This window comes from Mus pahari, chromosome 21 (genome assembly GCF_900095145.1).
Source record: "Mus pahari chromosome 21, PAHARI_EIJ_v1.1, whole genome shotgun sequence".
Lineage (NCBI taxonomy): Eukaryota > Metazoa > Chordata > Mammalia > Rodentia > Muridae > Mus > Mus pahari.
In genome coordinates this window covers 19,833,335-19,852,536 of record NC_034610.1, presented here as the reverse complement: position 1 = coordinate 19,852,536, position 19,202 = coordinate 19,833,335, and the positions used below count along the sequence as shown (strand labels likewise).

Genomic DNA, 19,202 nt, shown 5'->3' with positions numbered 1-19,202 from the left:
CCGGAGCACCAGGTGCTCTGCTCCATACTGTCACCTTCCCTCCCTTGTCCTGCGGTACACACATAATGAAACCACAACACGGGCTGTTTCGTGCGTTTATTTCCAGACCGAGGAATCGGCGAGGGGCCCGCCTAAAAATGACACCAAGCAGCCTGTCATCTGCCCTACTAGTCATTGACAGATTGTCAGGGCTATAGGGTATAACTCGCCACCAAAGTGAAGATCTAGCAGGGTCAAAGGCACTTGTCCATCAAATGACTCACAGGGCCTCTCTGCCAGTCCTGGCAGTTAGACTGGGGTGCCCTTGGCCTTCCCTTTCGTCTCCTGTTTTGCAGGGTAGTCCCAGGGGCGCATTCGAGTCCTCTCCAGGTTCAGGAGCGGCTCCTGGACGCTGGTATCCCCGTTTTTCTGTCGTTCAGCGAGGATCATGGCCCGCAGCAGAGGTGGGTAAGGGACAGAGTTCAATCTGTCCTCTGGTTTCTCGGTGAACGCAGTGAAGGCCTCCTCCTCGTGCTTGGGTACCAAGCGCCAATCGTGGTACATGACTTGCTCGATTTCCCGAGCCTTATCTTCACTCTTCCCTGAAGGAAAGAACACAAGCTGACTGCCTGCTGGCTGGATGATATGCGAACCATCACCGGCTCCAACCAGCACCCAGCCTTACCTTTGAAAGTCAGGATGCCCCAGGCCCTCCCGTGGTCCAAGTTCTGCAGAACAAGAGGGAGGATTGTCAACATACAGCCCCTGCCACTAAGTTACGTGGGTAAGGGAGACATACATGCCCAGGTGGCTCAGGGTGGGTGAGACCAGCCGATGCAGTCCAGGCTGGGCAAGATGAAAGTGTAAACAAGAACGGGCAGTCAGGGAGCTAGCGCACCTGCGCCGTGTAGTCGGGCCTCACACGCGTGAGGCGCCAGTAGCATGGCTCGTCGTGCTGCCACAGCCAGGACTTGCGGGTAACCAGACGGCCCAGGCCGAACAAGGGGAGGCGGGCGAGCAGCTGCAGGAGGCGGCTCTCGCGGCGCACGTCGGCCCAGGCGCGTACCGGCAGCCGGCGACCGGAGTGCGGCCGGGTCAGCGTCTCGTAGTCTAGGGCGTAGAGCTGCGAGTCCCGCGGCTTGTTCCGCTGCTCGCGTAAGGCGCGCACGCGGCGAGCCAGCTCAGCGATCAGCCGGGGTCTCGCTTTCTTCCGCGCCATGCCGGTGTCCTTACTCCACAGGAAATCTGAGCTTCTCGAGCTCTGCCGTTCCGGAAGCGGCCGGTGTCCTGAACAAAAGCATCCGGGTACGTCCGGAAGCTTTAGGAACGAAGGACTTATGGCGGAGGTGGGTCCCGGGAGAGCCACAGGCTCGCGGCTGGGTCTGGGCCTGCGTCTCGGCCATCGGCGACCTCAAACCTGGGAGATTTCCGACTCAGACGGTGAAGGTGTCCCCGCTAGGGAGGTCGGCACGCAAGCCCCGAGTACAGTAGGAGAGCGCAGAGCTGCGGCCAAGGCTTTACGGGCAGATCAGGTTATGGGGCGACTGGTGGTGTGCGTGGACCCAGGTGAGGGGACGGGGGCTGGGAATCCGGGGCCAGCCACCCGACAGGGTAGCGTTGTCACCCACTATTCCGCACTGGAGATGGTGGAGTAACTCATTGTTGCCTGCTGGGGCCCAGCTGTCCTGGAAGATGCAGGCTCGGACATCCTGATGGAGGCGCTGGGCACGCTAGGCTGTGAATGTCGCATCGAACCGCAGCACCAGGCCCGCAGCCTGCGGTGGAACGTTGTGAGGCCCGACCCTGCCCACAGCAATGTGAGTGTCTCCCTATGACAAGCCCGGTACCAGTCCTAATCCATGTTTCACTTTTCCTCTGGCTGGCGAGGTAGCTGCATTCATCTTTCTCGCCTCGCACAGGAGGCGAGAAAAACTGGAGGATGCCTAAGTCGAATCTCTTAACACAAGAAACCTGAACTCAGCTGCCGCCACAGAGAACCTCCTGTTGGCAATGAGGATGGGGGTTGGGCTAGTTTTGTATTCGGGAACTTGTAGGGAACAGTCCCAACTGGCCTGAGGTCACTGGAGCTGGAGGGTTATTGATGGTGTCTGGTGACCGACTGGCCAGCACGGAGAGAAGCTCTGGGCTCACACAGGTGTTTGGCAGGGCAGGTGATATCCCCTACAGGTGCCTCTGGAGGCGAAGGCTGAAAACGAGCAGGAACAGTTGCTGCTGCTGGAACCCCAGGAATTTCTTCAGGGTGCCGTGCAGCTGACCCAGGTATTGGGGGAAAACCCTCTCTTGATTGGTAGGTCTCCTTCCCAGTCTGGGGTGGGCTGGAGCTTCTGTTGAGGCGCATCAAGGCGTTGAGGGTAAGATGAGGGAGCCTGCTGAGTGCTCTAGACATAAGAGCCTCGAAGAGCCTTTGGGAGAATAGTGACCTGCCTGCAAACTGGCCGGGGTGGAGGAGGAACCGAGAATTCTAGCTGATAGTGTCCGCATAATGTAGGCGCTGGCTGTGGTCTCTGTCTCCCTCACTTGGCTGCTTTCCCTAGACTCAAAGGGAACAATGCTCAACTGATATTTACCTAGAACACAGTCCTGCTAAATGCTTTGCAGGGGTTGCTGTCCAAGGGCCAACGTTTGTCACACATGCTGGGTAACCTTCCCCTGGTACAACATTGGCTATAGGCCACTGCCCTCCTGTGAACAAGTATGGGGATATTCTTGCTTTCAGGTCACAGATCCACCTAGCTCCATCCCCTGGCTTTCTCCCAAGAATCTCACCCGCTCCCATCTGGCTATCATCGGACTGGACGCATACCTGTGGTACCACTTAACCTCAGTAGGGCTGGCTTGGGTGGCATTCCAGGAAAGTGGCTTGCTTCTGGTGGCTCTGTCACAGCTAACCCCACTTGGCCTGGGATGGCTCTGCAGAGGTAGGAGACTCGGGAGCCCAAAAGATTGTCCCCTCTGTTCAGGTCTCACCAGCCCAGTTCTCAGAAGACATGGCAACTAAAGAAGTCAAAGGAAGCCCATGCCAGGGTAGCCATCAGCTGGGCTGAGGTGGAAGAGGTGAGGGCTGCGTGGCTGAGGTGAGGTGGAGGAAGTGAGGGCTGCGTGGCCGAGGCCGAGGAGGTGAGGGCTGCATGGCTGAGGTGGAGGTGGTGAGGGCTGCAGACAGAGGAGGTGAGGGCAGCATGGCTGAGGTGAGGCGGAGGAGGTGAGGGCTGCGTGGGGTTGTCAGGTGCTTTGCCTCTGTCTCTGCACTTGGCTGCAGGCTGGCCCATCAGAACTGACCTTAGTTCCCAGTCGGGCATTCCCCAGAGGTCATGTGGTCAGGTGGTCCATACCCACTCTCACACTCCCCAGGCCCTGGTGCTGCTGCAGCTCCATGCAAGCCTGGACGTGCTGCTGGTGGCCTCGTGGCAGGAGCTGAGTCAGTACGTGTGTGCCTTCACCAGGGCCCTCTCGCAGCTCCCCTCGAAGTATGCACCTCTGCAGGGGCCGAGTGGATACAGGCCAGGGTCGGAGGGCCGCACAGATGGGGTTCTCAAAGCATCTGTCTGCGTGTCCTCCCTCATTTCAGACAGCTCCGGGACTCCCAGGCCTTTTCTTTCTGCACAGCAGGGCACTGGGCCTCAGGCCAGCAAGTGACCAGAGATGGCTCTGGGCTCAGAGGAGTGTGGTGGCGACAAATCAGACAGTTCAACCGGGTCAGCCCAGGTGTGGCTGACGCTATTGTTACTGCCTTCCCATCACCCCGCCTTTTGCAAGAGGTGAGTCCCCTAAATCCCTCCTTCTAGGACCAGGACCAGGTCCACCACTCACACTTGTGCCCACTCCAGGCTCTCCTGGACTGCAGCACAGAGCGGGAACGCCTGAGCCTCCTAGCTGACCTCCCTGTGAAGGCCCACAGCGGCAAGCAACCTCGCAGAGTGGGGCCTGACCTCTCACGCAGAATCTGTATCTTCTTGACCACCACCAACCCTGACCTCCTGCTGGACCTGAGCTCTTAACCTGTGCCATCCTTGGGTCACCTCCTGCCCATCAGTACAACAGGACAAGTCTGCCCAAGAATCTAATTATCCTGTGGGGCAGGCAAGGAGGTTTGGGTCCAGCCCATACCTTTTTCAGACTGTGGTAGACAGACTCTGTAGCCTGATGGTCAAATGGAAATAACCATGGGAGCTGGGGGAGAGGGTAAGGGAAGCTGAGGTGAACAGAAGAGTGGAGGGTAGTGGCTGCAAGGGCCCTAGGGTGACCTGGGTCTCAACGTGGCTTTGGCCTGGCCCCTTGTTGCAGGAAGCTTAGTAGCAGGTCTGAGTGCCCAGTTGTACTATTATAGCCCTATGCTGACTGGAAGCTTAGGGTGCACCCTCAGAGAGGTACTCAGATCCAAGCCGGGCTCTCTCAAAGCTGCCGGACAGAGGCAGATAAACAATAGACACAGGCAGCTCGGGTACTTGTGAAGGCTCTTTTAATGATATAACATATAGGGACAAGACAAAACCCCTTCACAGGGCACCCACTGCCACCTCCGCAGCAGGAGCTGACAACATGCAGTGCAAGTTGGGAAAGCCCCACGGCCCTATGGGTCGGGACAGCCCATCTTTTCCCTGGAATATGAATGCACTCCCCTTCCTCAGCTAGCCTCCTGGGCTTGGAATCTAGGTCCACACATGCCTAGCTGCAGTTCCCAAGACACGTGGCAACTCAAAGGACAAACAGGAGTACGGCTTCCCTACCAGCACAGGCAGGAGACTGTCCTGGCCTCAGGGAAAGGCCTAGGCCTCAGTTCTTCCCCCCCTGCTGCCCTGGAAGGGCAGGAAAGAGACCGGTATCTGCCTCCCCAGGGGAGAAGTCAGCTCCTCCGGCAGCGCTTCCGCTGACAGGGCCTGGTCTCGAGACTCTCGGCACCAGGTGTAGCTGTGCCAGGGGTAGGCACCGGGGATTTCCAGTGGTTGCAGTTCATGCTCAGAACCCAGCCCAGCTTGTTATGCAGCACTTGCTTGAGGCCAGGTGGCAAGGGCAGGCCCTCGAGGGTGTCCCCCGAGTTTGGCCGCAGTTGGCGCAGGCGGTAGCAGCACAGGTACTGCAGAGATGTGGAGCTGGCACAGGAGCGGATGACTTTCATGCTGCTCTTGGCAGCCGTGGAGCAAACCATCGGGTAGAACCTTCTGTTTTGAAGCCGAGTAGCAGCCACTCCTGGAAGAAAGACTCAGCCTGAGTGCCATGTGGGTCGGGAGCCAGGAAGCTCCTCCCACAAAGCACCACCATGAGCAGCTCAAACAGTCTCAACACAGAAAATAGACTGGTCTGGTAACTCCAATCTGGCTTCAGGCCTACCCACCCTCTTGAGGTCAGGAGCCTCAAGTCAGACTGCCCGGCCCCACCCCTCAAGGCTCTACAAAGGCGCCTCACCTATGCACTTCCTGTTCTTGAAGAAGGTCAGTGTCCCATGCCAGGTGTCCAAGTGCACACCAATAATGGAGCCCTGGCCAAAGCGTGAGGAGAAGCTCGTCTTGTCACCTTTGTGGTGGAGGAGCCCTGCAAGGAGCAACGGGGCGAGTCTGGGAGGTCTGCTGTACTGCCAGCCCCACCCATGACCCAGGCAACACATACCAGTGTAGGAGAGCCCCCAGCTGTCTTCATCCCTGCCAAGCAGGCTGCAGAACGTGTGGTGGTATTTGTCCAGGTCTACGTCTGACGTCCCAATGCCCACCATCTGTAAACAGTGGAGCTGGACAGTTAGATGCCTAGTGGCAGGGCCCATGGCATCTACCCTCCCAATGCCCACCATCTGTAAACAGTGGAGCTGGACAGTTAGATGCCTAGTGGCAGGGCCCATGGCATCTACCCTCCCAATGCCCACCATCTGTAAACAGTGGGGCTAGACAGTTAGATGCCTAGCGGCAGGGCCCATGGCATCACCCTCTTGCTTGGCCATTTACCATGTCAGTCCCATACACAGGAGAGGTCATCTTGATTTCCCAGAAGTGTTGGCCATCCCCTAGCTCCTTGGTGCCCCGAATGGCTGCAGTGCCACAGCTATACTCCATGTGAAAGCTGACCTTGCGATTATCACAGCTCAGCAAGGTGGCTGAGGACTTGTTCAGGTCATCCCAAACCCAATCAAAATCTGTAAGACAGAGGGCCCAAACTAGGGAGGGCTACAGCAAAACGGTGCCTTCCTGGTCCCAGAGAACCTCCCCGCCCCTCTACACGTCCCAGTGGCAAGCCACTCACCCTCATCCTCCTCACCACACCGGCAGTCCTTGCCACGGTGTGCTGTGTGACTGCTGCAGAAGGTAGCCTCATTCTGGCCCTCACAGTCACAGAAGGACTCTCCTGTCACAGGCACAGCACTGGGGATGGATGGTGGCAGGGAGGAGTACTCAGGGTCAGAGTCGGAGTCACTGTGCTGGGAGGGAGGGAAGGGACCGGTCGCTCTGTTTATGACAGCTCTCCCACTGCCAGGCTACCCAAACCCTTCTCAAATCCACCAGAGAAGAAGCTGGACACCTGACGCTCTCCAGTGCTCAACATAATCAACTTGAGTGCTAAGACTCCTTGTCTGAAAGACAACAATGAGATGGGAGGTGGCCCTAGGGGAATGGCTTCTCACTTGGCTTTCCTCTGCCTGGCTGCCGTGGGCCACACGGTGCCCACCACCTGTCTTCCCTGTAGCTCATGGCCTCCTAAAGTCCAGGGCTGCTGCTTGTCAGTGAGGTCTAGCCTCTGGCTCCACTCGGGCTAGGACGGGATGTGTGACTCCATCCCCTGCAAGAGCACTAGAATCAAGAGGAACAAGCGAGCTCCACAAGGTCTAATGGGCTAACGCAGCTGACCAAGCTGCAGCTGCAGCAAACGCCTCCAAAGATGCTCTCAGGCCTCAGAGCCTAGCTGGGGATGAGGACGCAGCTGAGCAGGTCAAGTTCCAACTACTGACTGACCAATCAACCTTGCTATTCAGCTGCTCTGCAGACCCTTGGATCCCTGTTTGAAGTTTTGGCCTCTACTTCCTTGTGCTGTCTTGCTGTGCTCCACATTGTGGTCCAGGAGCCCCTATAATGGCAACCACATCACAGTTCTAACACCCACCCTGAAGTTAGATCTAATTACAGCCATATAGCCATCCTACACTTCTTTACAAGGAAGCATCCAGCCACCAAGAGGATCTTGGACCACGTTCACTCTGTATTCTTTCTTTCACAATACTCAGGGTATCCACCATTCTGGTCTCTGCTGCTGTTTCAAGTTCACCAGCTCCTCAGGGAGGGCCTCAAATCATCTAGAGATAGAGAACCATCATGGTGGATGTACAATATCAGAGGTGAGGAAATGTCCAGCAATAGGCAACTGAATTGGGACTGAAAACCAACATCAATTCTGGGCCCTGTGTGCTGAAATAGGGGCAAATAACCCACAAGGAACCAACCCCAGAACATTTGGTTAGTCAACGTTAACTACGGCTACTCCGAAGCCAAACAGACCTGCTACTTTGCCTGGAGGAAAGGCTCATACCTCAGAGCAGACCTTGTACCCCACTGGCAAAGATGGGATCTTCTAAAGCCAAGGCAGACCCACTGAATAAGGAGCCAATCTGCCTAGGACAGGAGGAAGGGAGGGTGATGCTCAACCCAACCCGGCCCAGGCACACCCCAGAACTGCCTGCCACATGACTACATGCAAGCTCAGTTACACGACGGAGGACAGGCATGCGAGTGTCACTGTGATGACTGAGGCCGGCTCAGGTGCATCGTCGGGAACTGGAGGTGTAGCTGAAAAACTGGGCTGACTCAAGCTCCCCAACAAGGGCCTGGGGCACTGCTAACCTAGTAAGTAGATCAAGTCTTCCTTATAATCTGGTGATCCAATGGGCTTCTAGAAGGGAGCCTAACTGGAACCCTAACCTGGTTTCAGAGAGCTGTGACATCAGAGAAGAGGCAAGCCAGGGCAGAGCCAGAACACCAGTCTGGTATCAGCAAGTCACCAGCCACCTCCAGGAGCCCAGTCAGGCACACTGAGCTGGGTATCTACCCTGTGCTCAGAGTCTCCAACAAAGGAATTCTTAGGACATTTGAACTTCAAGAACTATAAATATTACAAAGAAAAAGCATGTACTGATGATCCCAAGGGTGTCACATGGTAGAGAACTGACTCTAGCGACTCCTGACCTCCATACGTGTGCCCGCACACAATAAACTGCCTCAAGTCCAAGGCCTGCCTGTGTTACAGTGTGAGACCATTTCTGAAAATAAACCACATGCCTTTGATCCCAGCACTTGGGCAGATCTCTAAGTTCAAAGCCAGCCAGACCTACACAGAGAAACCCTGTCTCAAAAACCCAAAAAAAGATCACAGATCCTATCATATACAACATACATGAAACAGAGCATTTGTGTGGCAAAAGAAACATCCAGCGTGATCCAAATGGCTCAACATATGTATGTGTGCTGCACAACCTAAGTTTGCTCCCCAGATACCAAATAAAGGTGGAAGATAGAACACACACAAGGCTCCTGACATCCACCCATTCACTGTGGCACACGATAATAAAACAAAATTGGCAGGCCTGGTGAACAAGCATTATACAATAACCAGCACTATCCAGGACTTTCGATCCCTGTCTGTCTAGAGGCCTGTCACACCTCAGGCTTTACCAGACCAAAAAAGCACCACATACCAGGACACAGCTCAGTTGCCTGGCTCAGTGTCTTTTTCACCCCACCCATACACTTGTTATCCCCACCTTGCCACTGAGACCTACCTGCCCATCAGAGTCATAGCCCCAGTTAGAGCTGCCTGCCAGAGCCACAGCTCGGGCATCTGTATCTCGTCGGGCTGCGCTCAGGACGAAGTGCCATGCCCTGCTACTCCGTGCACGCCGGGCCATAGTGGAGAGAACCTGGAAAAAAAAAAAATAACTGTAACTTTAAAGACATGTAATGTGTCAATGTCCAAACAAGGTTCAAATCCACACCCCACAACTCTGCCCCCTGCCACTTCTACCTGTCAGCCTAAGCCACAGAGCCACCAAGGCTGGGGACTCCGGGCCCTCAACACTGAGCTCTGAGCTCCACAAACTCCCACAAGCTCGTACCTGGCTCGAGTATCTGAGCACCTGAATCAAGCCCAGGGCGATGGTGTGAAACACAACCCAGACTCCCATGGCTTTGGAGGTGTCCCAGCCCATCTCTGCATTCTGCTCAGGAGCTATTGCCCCTCAGGCATTTGACACTTAACTTGCCCCTCCTCCGCTGTCCACTTTGGCAAATGGCATCCCCAGCATCCAGTTCCTCATGCCAGAAACACCGCTGTCATCCACTCCTGACACCCCTTCTTGTCGTTGGAGACCCACCGCTTCCTGCACCACACAACTCCCTCTCACCCATCCCGCTCCGCACACTACACACTCGGTCTTCGATACAACCTTAAACTCACTGGCTTGACATCGTTCTTGGGACAAAATGAAAGGCTTTGGGAGTCTGGATCTCCTCTCCCAAGTGGACTGCCTCGGTCTAATAGTCGACTCTGTCCTAGCTGCCTCCTGTCCCCTGTAGACCCACTGTACTACCCTACCTCGCCCCGGCCATCCACAAAGAAGCCGAGCGGGGCCGCGCACAGCACTCCACAGCAGTTGGGTTGGCTGAGCGCCGTATAAGAGCACACAGTAGGAACCCAATGAATGAACCAGAGATGTCCCTGGACGTAGCCACGCTCGGCTTCCGCGGGGCTGGAGGTTGCTTCCCTCGCCAGAGGCTCGCGGATCTCGCCACGGCGATGCTGTCCCTGACGCCTGACTCCGAGGCCCCCGCCCAGACTCCCGAGCGCCACCGCCAGGGAACGATGGGTGGCCGGCTTGACCGCCTGCAAGGTCAACCCGCCGCCCGCCGGGCCTCGCCGGGCTGGGCCGGCGCGGCTCACCTGCGGCCAACGCGCTCCGCCGGCGCTGACCCACTTTCCGTTCCGGCCGCGACGCAAACAATCCCCGCCCCCGCCCTGCATTGGCCCGGCAGCCGAAGGCGGGCTCTCTGGTTCGCGCGGGGGCGGGTCTCGCGAGACAGGACTGCTGTCAAGAGGCTTGCACAAACTGTCAATCCTGAACCAAAGTTTCTATTGGTCCTCGCTAGAGCGGTCAAAAAAAATTTCGCATGACCATTGGACAGGTATGCGGAAGTGTGTCCGTGCCCGTGGCGTCATCATCAGTTGCCAGGATCGGGACCTCTTTGGATAATCTGATTGGCTGGACGGTGAGTGACTACCCTCTCAAAATGAGTAAGGGGCGGGCTCTTTTCGCCATTGGTTCAAAGGATGCGAAAGTTTGGAGAGGAAGCGGAAGGGAGCCGCGAAAAGCAACTAGTAGCGGAATGGAGGCTGCTGCTGGTGAGCGTGCAGGTCGGTCAAACGAGAGGGGTTGGGAAAGTCTGGAGGCGAACCGCGTGCAGACCCACGCCAAAGCATCCCATGTCCCCTTGTTTACTGAGCCAGCCGAGTGTCGCGATGCACAAATAGGCGGTTACATCTGCTCCAAGTCCTCAGCCTCACGCCTTGCCGAGGACTGGGGCTCTGCGTCCCTGTGGAGTGTGCGTTTGTGCGCGGGTGCCGCTTAGCTGGGATCCCCTACTCTGTTAGTTCCTCTGCGTCTGTTAAAATTAGCGGGCAGGTCGAAGTGAGCGTTCACTGTGCACATGCCTTCAGCTGCTCCACTTCAGACAGAAGTGAGACCGAGACAGGTTTGGGGCTTCTAGAAGACCTACCCGCGTGCCTTTGTCTTTGTCGCTCTCTCAGACACCCCAACTCCTGTCTCTCACCAGAGCCCGGAAACCTGGCCGGGGTGCGACATATCATCCTTGTTCTTTCTGGAAAGGGGGGCGTTGGGAAAAGCACGATCTCCACGGAGTTGGCCCTGGCTCTGCGCTACCAGGGCAAGAAGGTGAGGCCTCGACCAGGGCTGACACCTGTTTCATTGTTGTCCCTAGCTCCCGACAAGCTTGGCAGATTCTCTCCACCCCTCAGCATCCTCCTCCTTGCAGGTGGGGATCCTAGATGTGGACCTGTGCGGTCCCAGCATACCACACATGCTCCGTGCACAAGGCAAGGCAGTGCACCAGTGTGACAGTGGCTGGGTGCCCGTCTTTGTGGATCAGGAGCAGAGCATCTCCCTTATGTCTGTGGGGTTCCTGCTGGAAAACCCTGACGAGGCCGTGGTGTGGAGAGGTCCCAAGAAACATGGTAAGAACTTAGTGAGACGAAATGCCCTTCCACCAGCTCCTCAGTGCCTCTTTACTGAGGCCGCTTTCCCTCTTCTTGTGTCTACTGCCATGGATAAAGCCAGAAGCTGGTCCTGGCCTCCTGTATTGGAGTCTCTGTCCCATTGGATTGCTTCCACTGCTCATAGATGCCCACCCTTCAGGATATGTACACCTCTGGGTTTCTCACAGCCTCTGGATGGAGAGTATGACATGAGACCAAGATCAAGGGAGAAGCTGTGCTCAGCATTTGTTGTGAAGCCATCTGCCACTCCTTAGATAGGAAGGGATCGCTCTTCTGAGACCCCTCCCCACCAACCCTCACTCAGGCCACACAGTGTGCAGTGGATCCCAGTGCCGAGCTTCAAGCGGGCAGCATTAACCCACCCTGGCTGCCATGGGAGACAGCCTGGGGAGAACGGCACACTTAGATTTAATGCCTAGATGTCCTGGAGGTGCTGCTCAGGTGCCTCGCGCCAGGGCATTTTCTCTGGGCTTGAGGGCACAGAGGCCCTTAGAGTCAAGGTTGCACCCTCACTGGGGCCTCCATGGGCGTTGGCTGGAGCCTGCCAGGTGGAGTGTGGAGACAGTTGAGTGCTAGCAGGTGGGGAGGCTGCCAGAAAGCAAGGCATGCTTGTGGGACCCCAGAAGCTCTGCCATGTTACCTCGAAGATGAGTGGACCCCGGCTGCCCTGTGTGGCACATGTTCCCAGGGTTCCCTGGGAGCTGCCCAGAAGCAGCTGATGGAGGTCCTGGGCTGGACAAGATGGGCCTTGCCTTTCCTAACCCTTTCTCAGGGGTTACTGCTGGGCTTTGGGGTCTCTGCAGCCCTGATAAAGCAGTTTGTGTCTGACGTGGCCTGGGGGGAGCTGGACTATCTGGTCGTGGACACACCTCCAGGGACTTCTGATGAGCACATGGCCATTGTGGAAGCCCTGCGCCCCTACAGGCCCCTTGGGGCTCTTGTAGTCACCACACCACAGGTACTACTGGCATCTCTTCCAACCCTACCTGGGCATGGGTGTGTCTGTCTGTCTGTCCACCCTGGTTGGGCTTGGAATGGACTAGAGTGGGCCATGTTCCCTGCTGGGTACTTGATCCTTGCCTTATCTGTCGCTGACTGCCCTCCTCTCTGACCCACAGGCGGTGGCTATTGGGGATGTGAGACGGGAGCTGACCTTCTGTAAGAAGACTGGGCTGCAGGTGATAGGGGTCATAGAGAACATGAGCGGCTTCACCTGCCCACACTGTGCTGTGAGTCTGACAAGATGGGTGGGCAGCTTTCAAGGTCTGAGGGAGGATAAGACAGGTCAGGCAGTCAGGGACTTTGAGAAAGCGGGTCTCTTGTCCATAGGTCCCAGTGTCAGGTAAGTAACTTTGTGGCTAGAGACAACACTCTTACTGGGCCTTCTTCCTGGACCACTTGTGGGTCTTACCCTGGCCCCGGGTCTCATCATGGTGAGTGGGTGTGCAAGCTGGACCCTCACAGTGCTTGTCTCCTAGGAGTGCACCAATGTCTTCTCCAGCGGCAGTGGGGAGGAGCTAGCCCGGCTGGCTGGGGTTCCCTTTTTAGGTGAGTGTCAGGAGCAGGCCGTCTGGAGCCCCAGCTCCCACCATGGGGCTTCTCCGTGGGACTGACTGGCGTGGTGGGCCTCTCTTCTATATAAGTGCCCAATCTGAGGTTTCTCTGGGCTGCCCAACACCCAGCTACATTTCTGGGAGTAATGTGTGTCAGGGATACCAGGCTCCTACCACTTGTCCCACATTGTTCCCTGTCGGAGGTCATGGGGAGCCAAGCTTGAGTTTCTGACAAATGAGCAGCTGACCTTACCTGCTGCAGGCTGTCCCTAGGCCTCCTCTTGTTTGTGCATTGAGGAAGGGGTTGGGGGTGTGCACACGCACAGTGTCCCGGAGAGGGGTGATTGTGGGGGGTCCTCTACTTCCTACCATGTAGGTCCTGGATATGGAACCTGGCTTATCACACTTGGCCGCAGCACGCTTAACCAGTGAGCCATTTTGCCAGCCTTTTCCTGGCCTTTGTCATTGCAGGTTCTGTCCCCCTGGATTCCCAGCTTACCAGGAGCTTGGAGGAAGGGCGTGACTTCATCCAGGAATTTCCCAGAAGCACTGCATATTCTGCACTCACGTCCATAGCCCAGAGAGTTGTGCACAGGATGTCTGCCATGTGCTCCTGACCGCTGGCAGCCTTCTGGTGCTGCGCGCCTGTAAGGCCTGTAGGACTGTCTTGGGACCTGTAGTTGTTGGCCTAGGCAATGGCTGGACTATGCGATTACACCCATGCAGAGATCTGCAGGCCCCCGTGTCCTTGGCCGACACTAGCTTCACTATAGCTAGTCTATAGCTGAGGGGATAGCTTGTGTCCTGGTTCCTTGAGATAATAGCAGCCTTAACCTCCAGCCTATAGGCTTTTGTCCAGTCCTAGTCACTTCTGCCCCGCGTCAACAGGCTGCTCTGGTAGCCACACCACACAGTAGCTGGCCAGTGCTTTCTCATGGAGACTGACCCACACATGCTGTGTTGTGAGCCTTTTGTGACACTGTGGTTTACAGACACATCTGGTAACTTTACAGAACTCTGCTATCAAACATACCACCCCTTCTTAGGAAGGGCCTAGCGCCCAAACCCTCTCTCCTCAGTGAGACGGTTCTCGATTCCCCACATTCCATGTCTGGAACAAGCAGTATTAGTAAAGATTATAAAGGCCCTGAAGATGTGGTCAAGGTGTCTGTCTTGTTTGGGGGGTTGGGGTTGGCACATTGTGTTTTTTGGAAACCCGTGGATCTGCTAGCAAATGGCTGAGGCCATTGGAAGCAGAAGCCTGAGCTTTCGCGTGTGCGCTGAGGCACAGAGGCCCTCCTTCTCTCCTTCCCTGAGGTCAGAGAGGAGAGATGATTCCTGGGCAAAGCTGAAATCTTCAAGTGATATGGGGTCTTGGGGAATGTGCAGGGGGGTGATTCCTGTAGTCAGATGGCAGTCCTCAACTCCCAGCTGCCCCCATCCCCAACTAAGTAGTGAGCAGGTGGTGACCTCACACCTGGGTGCTGATGACTTGGGACCAGGGACACCTGTAGGAACCCAACCTGGCCCCAGTCTAGTACCCTGAGCAGGGATACAGGGCCTGGAGGGGGCGGGGTAAGTGCCTGCGGTTCCTGGGGTGGGGGAGAGGGTCCTAAGACGTCCAGGAGGAAATGGGCCAGATCCGGTGCAAATGAAGTGGGACATGTGTTCTCCACACCAACAAGGCTCAAGACTGGGCTCTGCAGAACTAAGACAGGAGACATGGGGCAGGGACAGGGAGACCTTGCCCAAGTTCACACTCTAGGTCACAAGCTATGCTTAGTATTCACTTTAATTGTTGCCAGCAGGGTGTGCCGCTGAGCACCTCCCCGCCTTTGGGCCCTCGGGCACTTGGCCTGTGCCCACCCTATTTAGGCCACATAGCGTCCAGTACTGCCCTGCATCCAGGAAGTGAGCAGCCATGACCTATCCCCTAAGATGGTAAGTCTTCCAGAGCCAGCTTATTCTGGTAACAGACACTATCCTGGCCATAAGGCAGTGTTCGGCCAGACCAGGCCAGTAAGGAGCCAGGGTCAGCAGTGTACAAAGAGTGTTTCACTGATGTCTCGGAGGTCAAGGCCTGAGACGTTGGCGGGGCCAGCACAAGTGATGTTGTTGTAGGTGTACATCGGCTGGCAGTCATCTCCCTCACAGACAGTCTGAACAAAGCGAGGGACAACGCCAGGGTTCTGTAGGGCAAAGTCACGAAGCGCCTTGAGGGGACAGCTGCAGTCCCAGGGGTTGGCATCAAGCCACAGGCGCTCCAGGTTGGGCTGGGGCACGAAAGTCTGCAAGGAGTTATTCCTGAGGTTGAGGTAGCGAAGCCGCCCCAGAGATGAGAAAAGCCCTTCAGCCAGGGTCTCGAGGTGGTTGTGTGAGAGGTCCAGCCAGAAGGCCCGCTGCAGAGGGCCCAGGACATCCTCGGAGAGCATTGTCAGTTGGTTGTCAGAGAGAAGCAGATATTCCAGCTGACCAAGGCCCTGGAAAAGCTGGCGGGGCAGATGCGTGAGCTGGTTGGTGGTAAGATCGAGTTCCAGGAGCTCCGAGAGCCCTGCCAGGCTCTGTTCTTCGATGATGGAGATGCTGTTGTCCCTGAGGAAGAGCCTGCGCAGCCCTGAGAGGCCAGCGAAAGTGTGCAGGCGGATGCGGCCCAGGCAGCTGTGCTCCAAGTGCAGGCTGTGCAGCTTGCCCAGCCCCTGGAACACCCGCTCGGGGAGGCTCCTCAGACAGTTGCCAGAGAGATTCATAACAGCCACGTTGAAGAGGCCAAAGAAGGCGCCCACCTTGACCTCATGGATCTGATTGTCATTGAGCGTCAGTACCTCCAGCTGCCCCAGGCCCTCAAACGTCTTCTCGCCTAGCTGCCTGATACGATTGTGGCCGAGCTGCAGTTCCTCCAGGAAGTGTAGATCTTTGAAAGTACGCGGCCGCAAGCTAGTGATGGCGTTGTGTGCCAGGCGCAGGACATGCAGACCCAGCAGGCCAGGGAAGGTGTCCTCCAGGAGGCCAGCCACGCGGTTGTGTGACAGGTCCAGCCAACGCAGCGCCTTCATGCCCAGGAAGGCACGGGGGGCCACAGCCGTGATGAGGTTGCGGTCCAGGTAGAGCTTGTGAAGCCTGGGCAGATGTATAAAGACATTCGCTTTGACGCTGCGGAGGGCATTCCTGCTCAGGTCCAGCTCCCGCAACTCGCCCAGGCCACATAAGAGCGCGGGCTGCAGGTAAGTCAGTTTGTTGCCAGCAAGCACCAGCTCTCTGAGGTTCCCCAGGCCCTGGAACACTGTGTCAGGCAGGACCACCAGGCTGTTCCAACCCAGGTTGAGGTCCCAAAGGTGACTGAGGCCCCGGAACTGCCCTTCTTCCAGCCGACCCAGGAGGTTGTTGCCCAAACTGAGCGAAGCCAGACTTGGGGTGTGTCTGAACAAGCCTGCAGCTAGGCTCCGAAGCAGGTTCCGTTCCAGGTGCAAATGGTAGAGGTTCTGCAGGCCCAGCAGTGCCTGTGGCTCCAGGCTCCTCAGCCAGCTGCCCTGCAGATTGAGGAAGTCCAGGCTAGACAGGTTCTGGAAGGCGGCTGATGGGATGGAGGACAGGTTGTTCCCGTCAAGCCACAGGGCCCTGGTGCTGACCGGGATGCCATCGGGCAGCTCAGTGAGGTTCCTTGAACTGCAAAAGACGCTGAGCTCATCTGTGTAGTCATCATAGCTGCAGGTACAGGTGACAGGGCACTGGGGGCCCTCGGCATCCGCTGATGCTCCAGGATCTGTCCCCTGCAGGTAGCAGGGGCCCAGTGCCACCCAGAAAGCCAGAAGCACCACCAGGGCTGGGCTTCCTGTGGGGAGAAGGGTTTGGCAAGGAGGTGCCCAGAGGACTGTGTCCCAAGGTGTGAGCCAAACCCTGGGCTTCCCTAACCCTCAGCCATTTTAGGAGAGGGATGTCATCTCACTTTGATACCAAGCAAACACTGGTGATAACCAGGTCCTATCTTTTGAAGCCACTTCAATTTCCCAGCCCTGGGACCAGCAAGTGGTAACCCCTGCCCTCCTGTCAGGGCACCAAGGGCTTGGGTCTTCCACATCACCCTGCTTTACAGTCAACTTGGGCCCTGGCCACTAGGCGGTCTGTGTCCTCTGGGGTACATACAACAGCCAGGCTGAGAAACAGAATCGAGGTGCAGTCCAAGATCTGACTCTTCCAGAGTACTCTGGGATAGACCCAGGTAGCGTATTCATTTGTGGTCCTCGGTGACAGGACAGCAAGCCGGCCATTCCCTGCCTGTTGGGCCCTCATATGGGTGAAGCGTGCCTTATTTGCTCCCCATTATATGAAGGCTATAACCCCTGCTGGTAGAAGAGTGAGGGTCTAGAAAACCCCAACTGTCCATTCAACCAGACGTCAAATCACGTGAGCCCGACCAGCACCCCAACTCTAATCTCCCTCGGGTGTATGCTAGGGACCCCAGATCAAGTTGGGCAGAACGGCACCGTTCCGCACCTGCGCAGTCTGTATCTGGTGTGACTGTGTAACGGTGGTTTGGAAGTGAGGCTCGCTCGGTGGGGGCAGCCCTAGGCATTGTGGGAGCACGCCAATGGTAGACAAGGAAGAAGACATTTTCCTGTTCACCCAGGGCTAGGCCCTTAAGAAGAATGGTAGCCAGAAGGCTCTCGGGCTGTGTGCAGCATACTATCCCAGCAAGCTGTGAGACAGCAATATGGGGAGCAATGAGCCCCATTTCTGTGCCTTGTGCCCAGGGGTGAGATACTTGTTTCTTCTGCCTACCCTGCCTTCATCTGGCCCTTTCCCAGTGCCGCCACCAAGGGGAAAAGTAACACAGACCCTCTGGTGCCAGGAATTGTATCCAAGACCCAACCCAGAATTCCCACCAGCCCACCCTGAGTTAAGCCTACTGCGGCTTCTCCCAGTGGGCTCCGGTTGAGGACCAGCTACCCTCAGAGCAAGTGGCAGGGGAGAGGTTCCTCACCTGTCCTTGGGGCCATCGTTCCTTGTACAGAGCTGGCCGCAGGCAGGCGGTGAGCAAGGGCCATCTACCGCACAGGCTGCTGCCCAGTGGATTTCCCCACTGCCTGTAGCTGGCAGCCCTTAGCTGGCCCTGCCCCACACTCTGGCTCCTTTAACCCTCTCGTGCTGGGCAACAGAAGCTCCTCTGGATGCGGGTGGAGCAGGGGAGGGGCACTCTGTCTGCCCCAAAGTCTGCCTGGGGGGTGGGGGGCTCTTGAAAGCCACCCCTGCTGGTGTTGGAGGTAGAGGCTCGGTGGAGTAGCCCTACTACGGGATTGGTGCTCAAGGTAGGTGTAGGGGGCCCTGTCTCCCAGTAGGTTCAGCTAAGGTGAGGGAGCTCAGGGGTTCCTGGAATCCCCCCCACTCACCTCTATACTGAGCAGATGACTGTGTCAGGGTTAAACAGTTTTGGCCTGTTTCCCAAGGCCTTGCCTGTTCTTCTCGAATGCTGTCTGACCTGGGGTTTCTTAGGCCTAAGTGGGCCCACCATTTGTGTCTCCCCGTCCAGGGCTTTGTCTAAGGCCCAGCCTCAATCTTCCTGTGACCTCTAGGTCAGCTGACGTCTGGCTACCGCCCCTCCCCCAGGGCCTCTTCTAGGAACACCTGGCAGAGCCACCAGCTACCTGTGTTTGCTCTCCCCAGCACAGTTCTCCTAGGAAGGGCTGGCAGGAAGACAGGGGGCCACCGCAGCCTCAGGGGCAGAGCCAGCTTCCGCTGGCCTCCACAGTATGGAGGGCCTAACAACCTACTACTTCCTTGTGTGCAAAGACCCCGGGTAAACATGCTGCCCCAGGGGGAGGCAGGAGGGCCACATGTTTGAGGGCTCTGGCTCCACTCACCCTGCCGGAGCCACATCTCGGCTTCCTCCTCCAGGGCCTGAGACCTGTGACCTGACGGACACTCCAGCCGGTCCTCCTGAGCTCTGTCCCTTTGCCCTGCCCGGGATGGGGGGAATGCACACGGGAGGGGCCAGGCAAGGTAGTGCTGGATTTCAAAAAGGACAGCTTCTCGGGGGCTTGGGGGACATTGGGAGCAATCTCGAAGTAAGCAGAGGAAGTAAGCAGGTCTGGGAGGGTCAGGGACTGTGGCTCCCACCATGCTGCCCCATGTCTAGGGCGTTTTCCAGGTTATTCCTCAGCCTCTTTTCTGAGAAATTATAGATCGGCAGGGAGGGAGTCTCCGCCCAGAGCCACAGAGCAGTTTACACAGCAAAAGTGCGGCCTCAGCAGGGCTGCGGGGCCAGTAGCCAGCCTCTGCTGAGAACAGGGGCCAGCAGCAATGCCTGAGTCCCTGTGGGCCCTGCTGGACTAGGCTCTCTTCCTGTCTCCAAGCCCTGCTACATGTGGTGTGGAAGCCCAGCCAGACTTGTGAGGG

At 57.0% G+C, this 19,202-nt stretch overlaps 5 protein-coding genes across 7 annotated transcripts; 2 read left to right on the top strand and 3 right to left on the bottom strand.

Moving 5' to 3' along the window:
* Nucleotides 1–81: 81 nt before the first annotated feature.
* Nucleotides 82–1,246, bottom strand: Mrps34 (mitochondrial ribosomal protein S34). The gene is made up of 3 exons (XM_021221565.2): nt 878–1,246; nt 665–707; nt 82–581 (listed from the first exon to the last, which is right to left on the bottom strand). Exons 1-3 carry the CDS (start codon nt 1,196–1,198, stop codon nt 289–291), a joined length of 657 nt encoding a protein of 218 aa, XP_021077224.1. The 5' UTR covers nt 1,199–1,246; the 3' UTR covers nt 82–288.
* Nucleotides 1,247–1,293: 47 nt separating this feature from the next.
* Eme2 (essential meiotic structure-specific endonuclease subunit 2) lies at nt 1,294–4,446 on the top strand. The gene is made up of 8 exons (XM_021221625.2): nt 1,294–1,545; nt 1,660–1,796; nt 2,167–2,259; nt 2,717–2,808; nt 2,961–3,054; nt 3,352–3,467; nt 3,569–3,758; nt 3,828–4,446. The coding sequence occupies exons 1-8, from the start codon at nt 1,317–1,319 to the stop codon at nt 3,996–3,998; spliced, it is 1,122 nt and encodes a 373-aa protein (XP_021077284.1). The 5' UTR covers nt 1,294–1,316; the 3' UTR covers nt 3,999–4,446.
* Spsb3 (splA/ryanodine receptor domain and SOCS box containing 3) lies at nt 4,440–9,990 on the bottom strand. Of its 2 annotated transcripts, none has more exons than XM_021221304.2 (7): nt 9,565–9,990; nt 8,753–8,890; nt 6,229–6,403; nt 5,934–6,121; nt 5,605–5,707; nt 5,404–5,529; nt 4,440–5,187 (listed from the first exon to the last, which is right to left on the bottom strand). In XM_021221304.2, exons 1-7 carry the CDS (start codon nt 9,988–9,990, stop codon nt 4,844–4,846), a joined length of 1,500 nt encoding a protein of 499 aa, XP_021076963.1. In that variant the 3' UTR covers nt 4,440–4,843. The 2 variants fall into 2 exon arrangements, with proteins under 2 accessions (XP_021076963.1, XP_021076966.1); XM_021221307.2 differs by having other exon boundaries at nt 9,910–9,990.
* A 313-nt stretch (nt 9,991–10,303) lies between these two features.
* Nucleotides 10,304–13,970, top strand: Nubp2 (nucleotide binding protein 2). The gene is made up of 7 exons (XM_021221429.2): nt 10,304–10,380; nt 10,800–10,918; nt 11,019–11,217; nt 12,063–12,217; nt 12,378–12,488; nt 12,738–12,807; nt 13,284–13,970. The coding sequence occupies exons 1-7, from the start codon at nt 10,353–10,355 to the stop codon at nt 13,427–13,429; spliced, it is 828 nt and encodes a 275-aa protein (XP_021077088.1). The 5' UTR covers nt 10,304–10,352; the 3' UTR covers nt 13,430–13,970.
* Nucleotides 13,971–14,586: 616 nt separating this feature from the next.
* Nucleotides 14,587–18,794, bottom strand: Igfals (insulin like growth factor binding protein acid labile subunit). 2 transcript variants are annotated; one of them, XM_029533067.1, is made up of 2 exons: nt 18,668–18,794; nt 14,587–16,641 (listed from the first exon to the last, which is right to left on the bottom strand). In XM_029533067.1, the coding sequence occupies exons 1-2, from the start codon at nt 18,681–18,683 to the stop codon at nt 14,846–14,848; spliced, it is 1,812 nt and encodes a 603-aa protein (XP_029388927.1). In that variant the 5' UTR covers nt 18,684–18,794; the 3' UTR covers nt 14,587–14,845. The 2 variants fall into 2 exon arrangements, with proteins under 2 accessions (XP_029388927.1, XP_021077364.1); XM_021221705.2 differs by lacking the exon at nt 18,668–18,794 and adding an exon at nt 17,791–18,343.
* Nucleotides 18,795–19,202: the final 408 nt, after the last annotated feature.

Excerpts from the sequence above, each read along its gene's own strand:
- Mrps34 (XM_021221565.2), bottom strand. The coding sequence starts at position 1,198 with ATGGCGCGGAAGAAAGCGAGACCCCGGCTGATCGCTGAGCTGGCTCGC. Across the intron at positions 708-877 it reads GGCCCGACTACACGGCGCAG|AACTTGGACCACGGGAGGGC; the intron begins GTGCGCTAGCTC and ends CTTGTTCTGCAG. Across the intron at positions 582-664 it reads GGGCATCCTGACTTTCAAAG|GGAAGAGTGAAGATAAGGCT; the intron begins GTAAGGCTGGGT and ends TCTTTCCTTCAG.
- Eme2 (XM_021221625.2), top strand. The coding sequence starts at position 1,317 with ATGGCGGAGGTGGGTCCCGGGAGAGCCACAGGCTCGCGGCTGGGTCTG. Across the intron at positions 1,546-1,659 it reads GGTGGTGTGCGTGGACCCAG|CTGTCCTGGAAGATGCAGGC; the intron begins GTGAGGGGACGG and ends GCTGGGGCCCAG. Across the intron at positions 2,809-2,960 it reads GGACTGGACGCATACCTGTG|GTCTCACCAGCCCAGTTCTC; the intron begins GTACCACTTAAC and ends CCCTCTGTTCAG.
- Spsb3 (XM_021221304.2), bottom strand. The coding sequence starts at position 9,990 with ATGCAGGGCGGGGGCGGGGATTGTTTGCGTCGCGGCCGGAACGGAAAG. Across the intron at positions 5,708-5,933 it reads CTGTGTATGGGACTGACATG|ATGGTGGGCATTGGGACGTC; the intron begins GTAAATGGCCAA and ends CACTGTTTACAG. Across the intron at positions 5,188-5,403 it reads CAAGAACAGGAAGTGCATAG|GAGTGGCTGCTACTCGGCTT; the intron begins GTGAGGCGCCTT and ends TCTTTCTTCCAG.
- Nubp2 (XM_021221429.2), top strand. The coding sequence starts at position 10,353 with ATGGAGGCTGCTGCTGGTGAGCGTGCAG. Across the intron at positions 12,218-12,377 it reads TTGTAGTCACCACACCACAG|GCGGTGGCTATTGGGGATGT; the intron begins GTACTACTGGCA and ends TCTGACCCACAG. Across the intron at positions 12,489-12,737 it reads TCACCTGCCCACACTGTGCT|GAGTGCACCAATGTCTTCTC; the intron begins GTGAGTCTGACA and ends CTTGTCTCCTAG.
- Igfals (XM_021221705.2), bottom strand. The coding sequence starts at position 17,854 with ATGGCCCTTGCTCACCGCCTGCCTGCGGCCAGCTCTGTACAAGGAACG. Across the intron at positions 16,642-17,790 it reads AACGATGGCCCCAAGGACAG|GAAGCCCAGCCCTGGTGGTG; the intron begins GTGAGGAACCTC and ends TTCTCCCCACAG.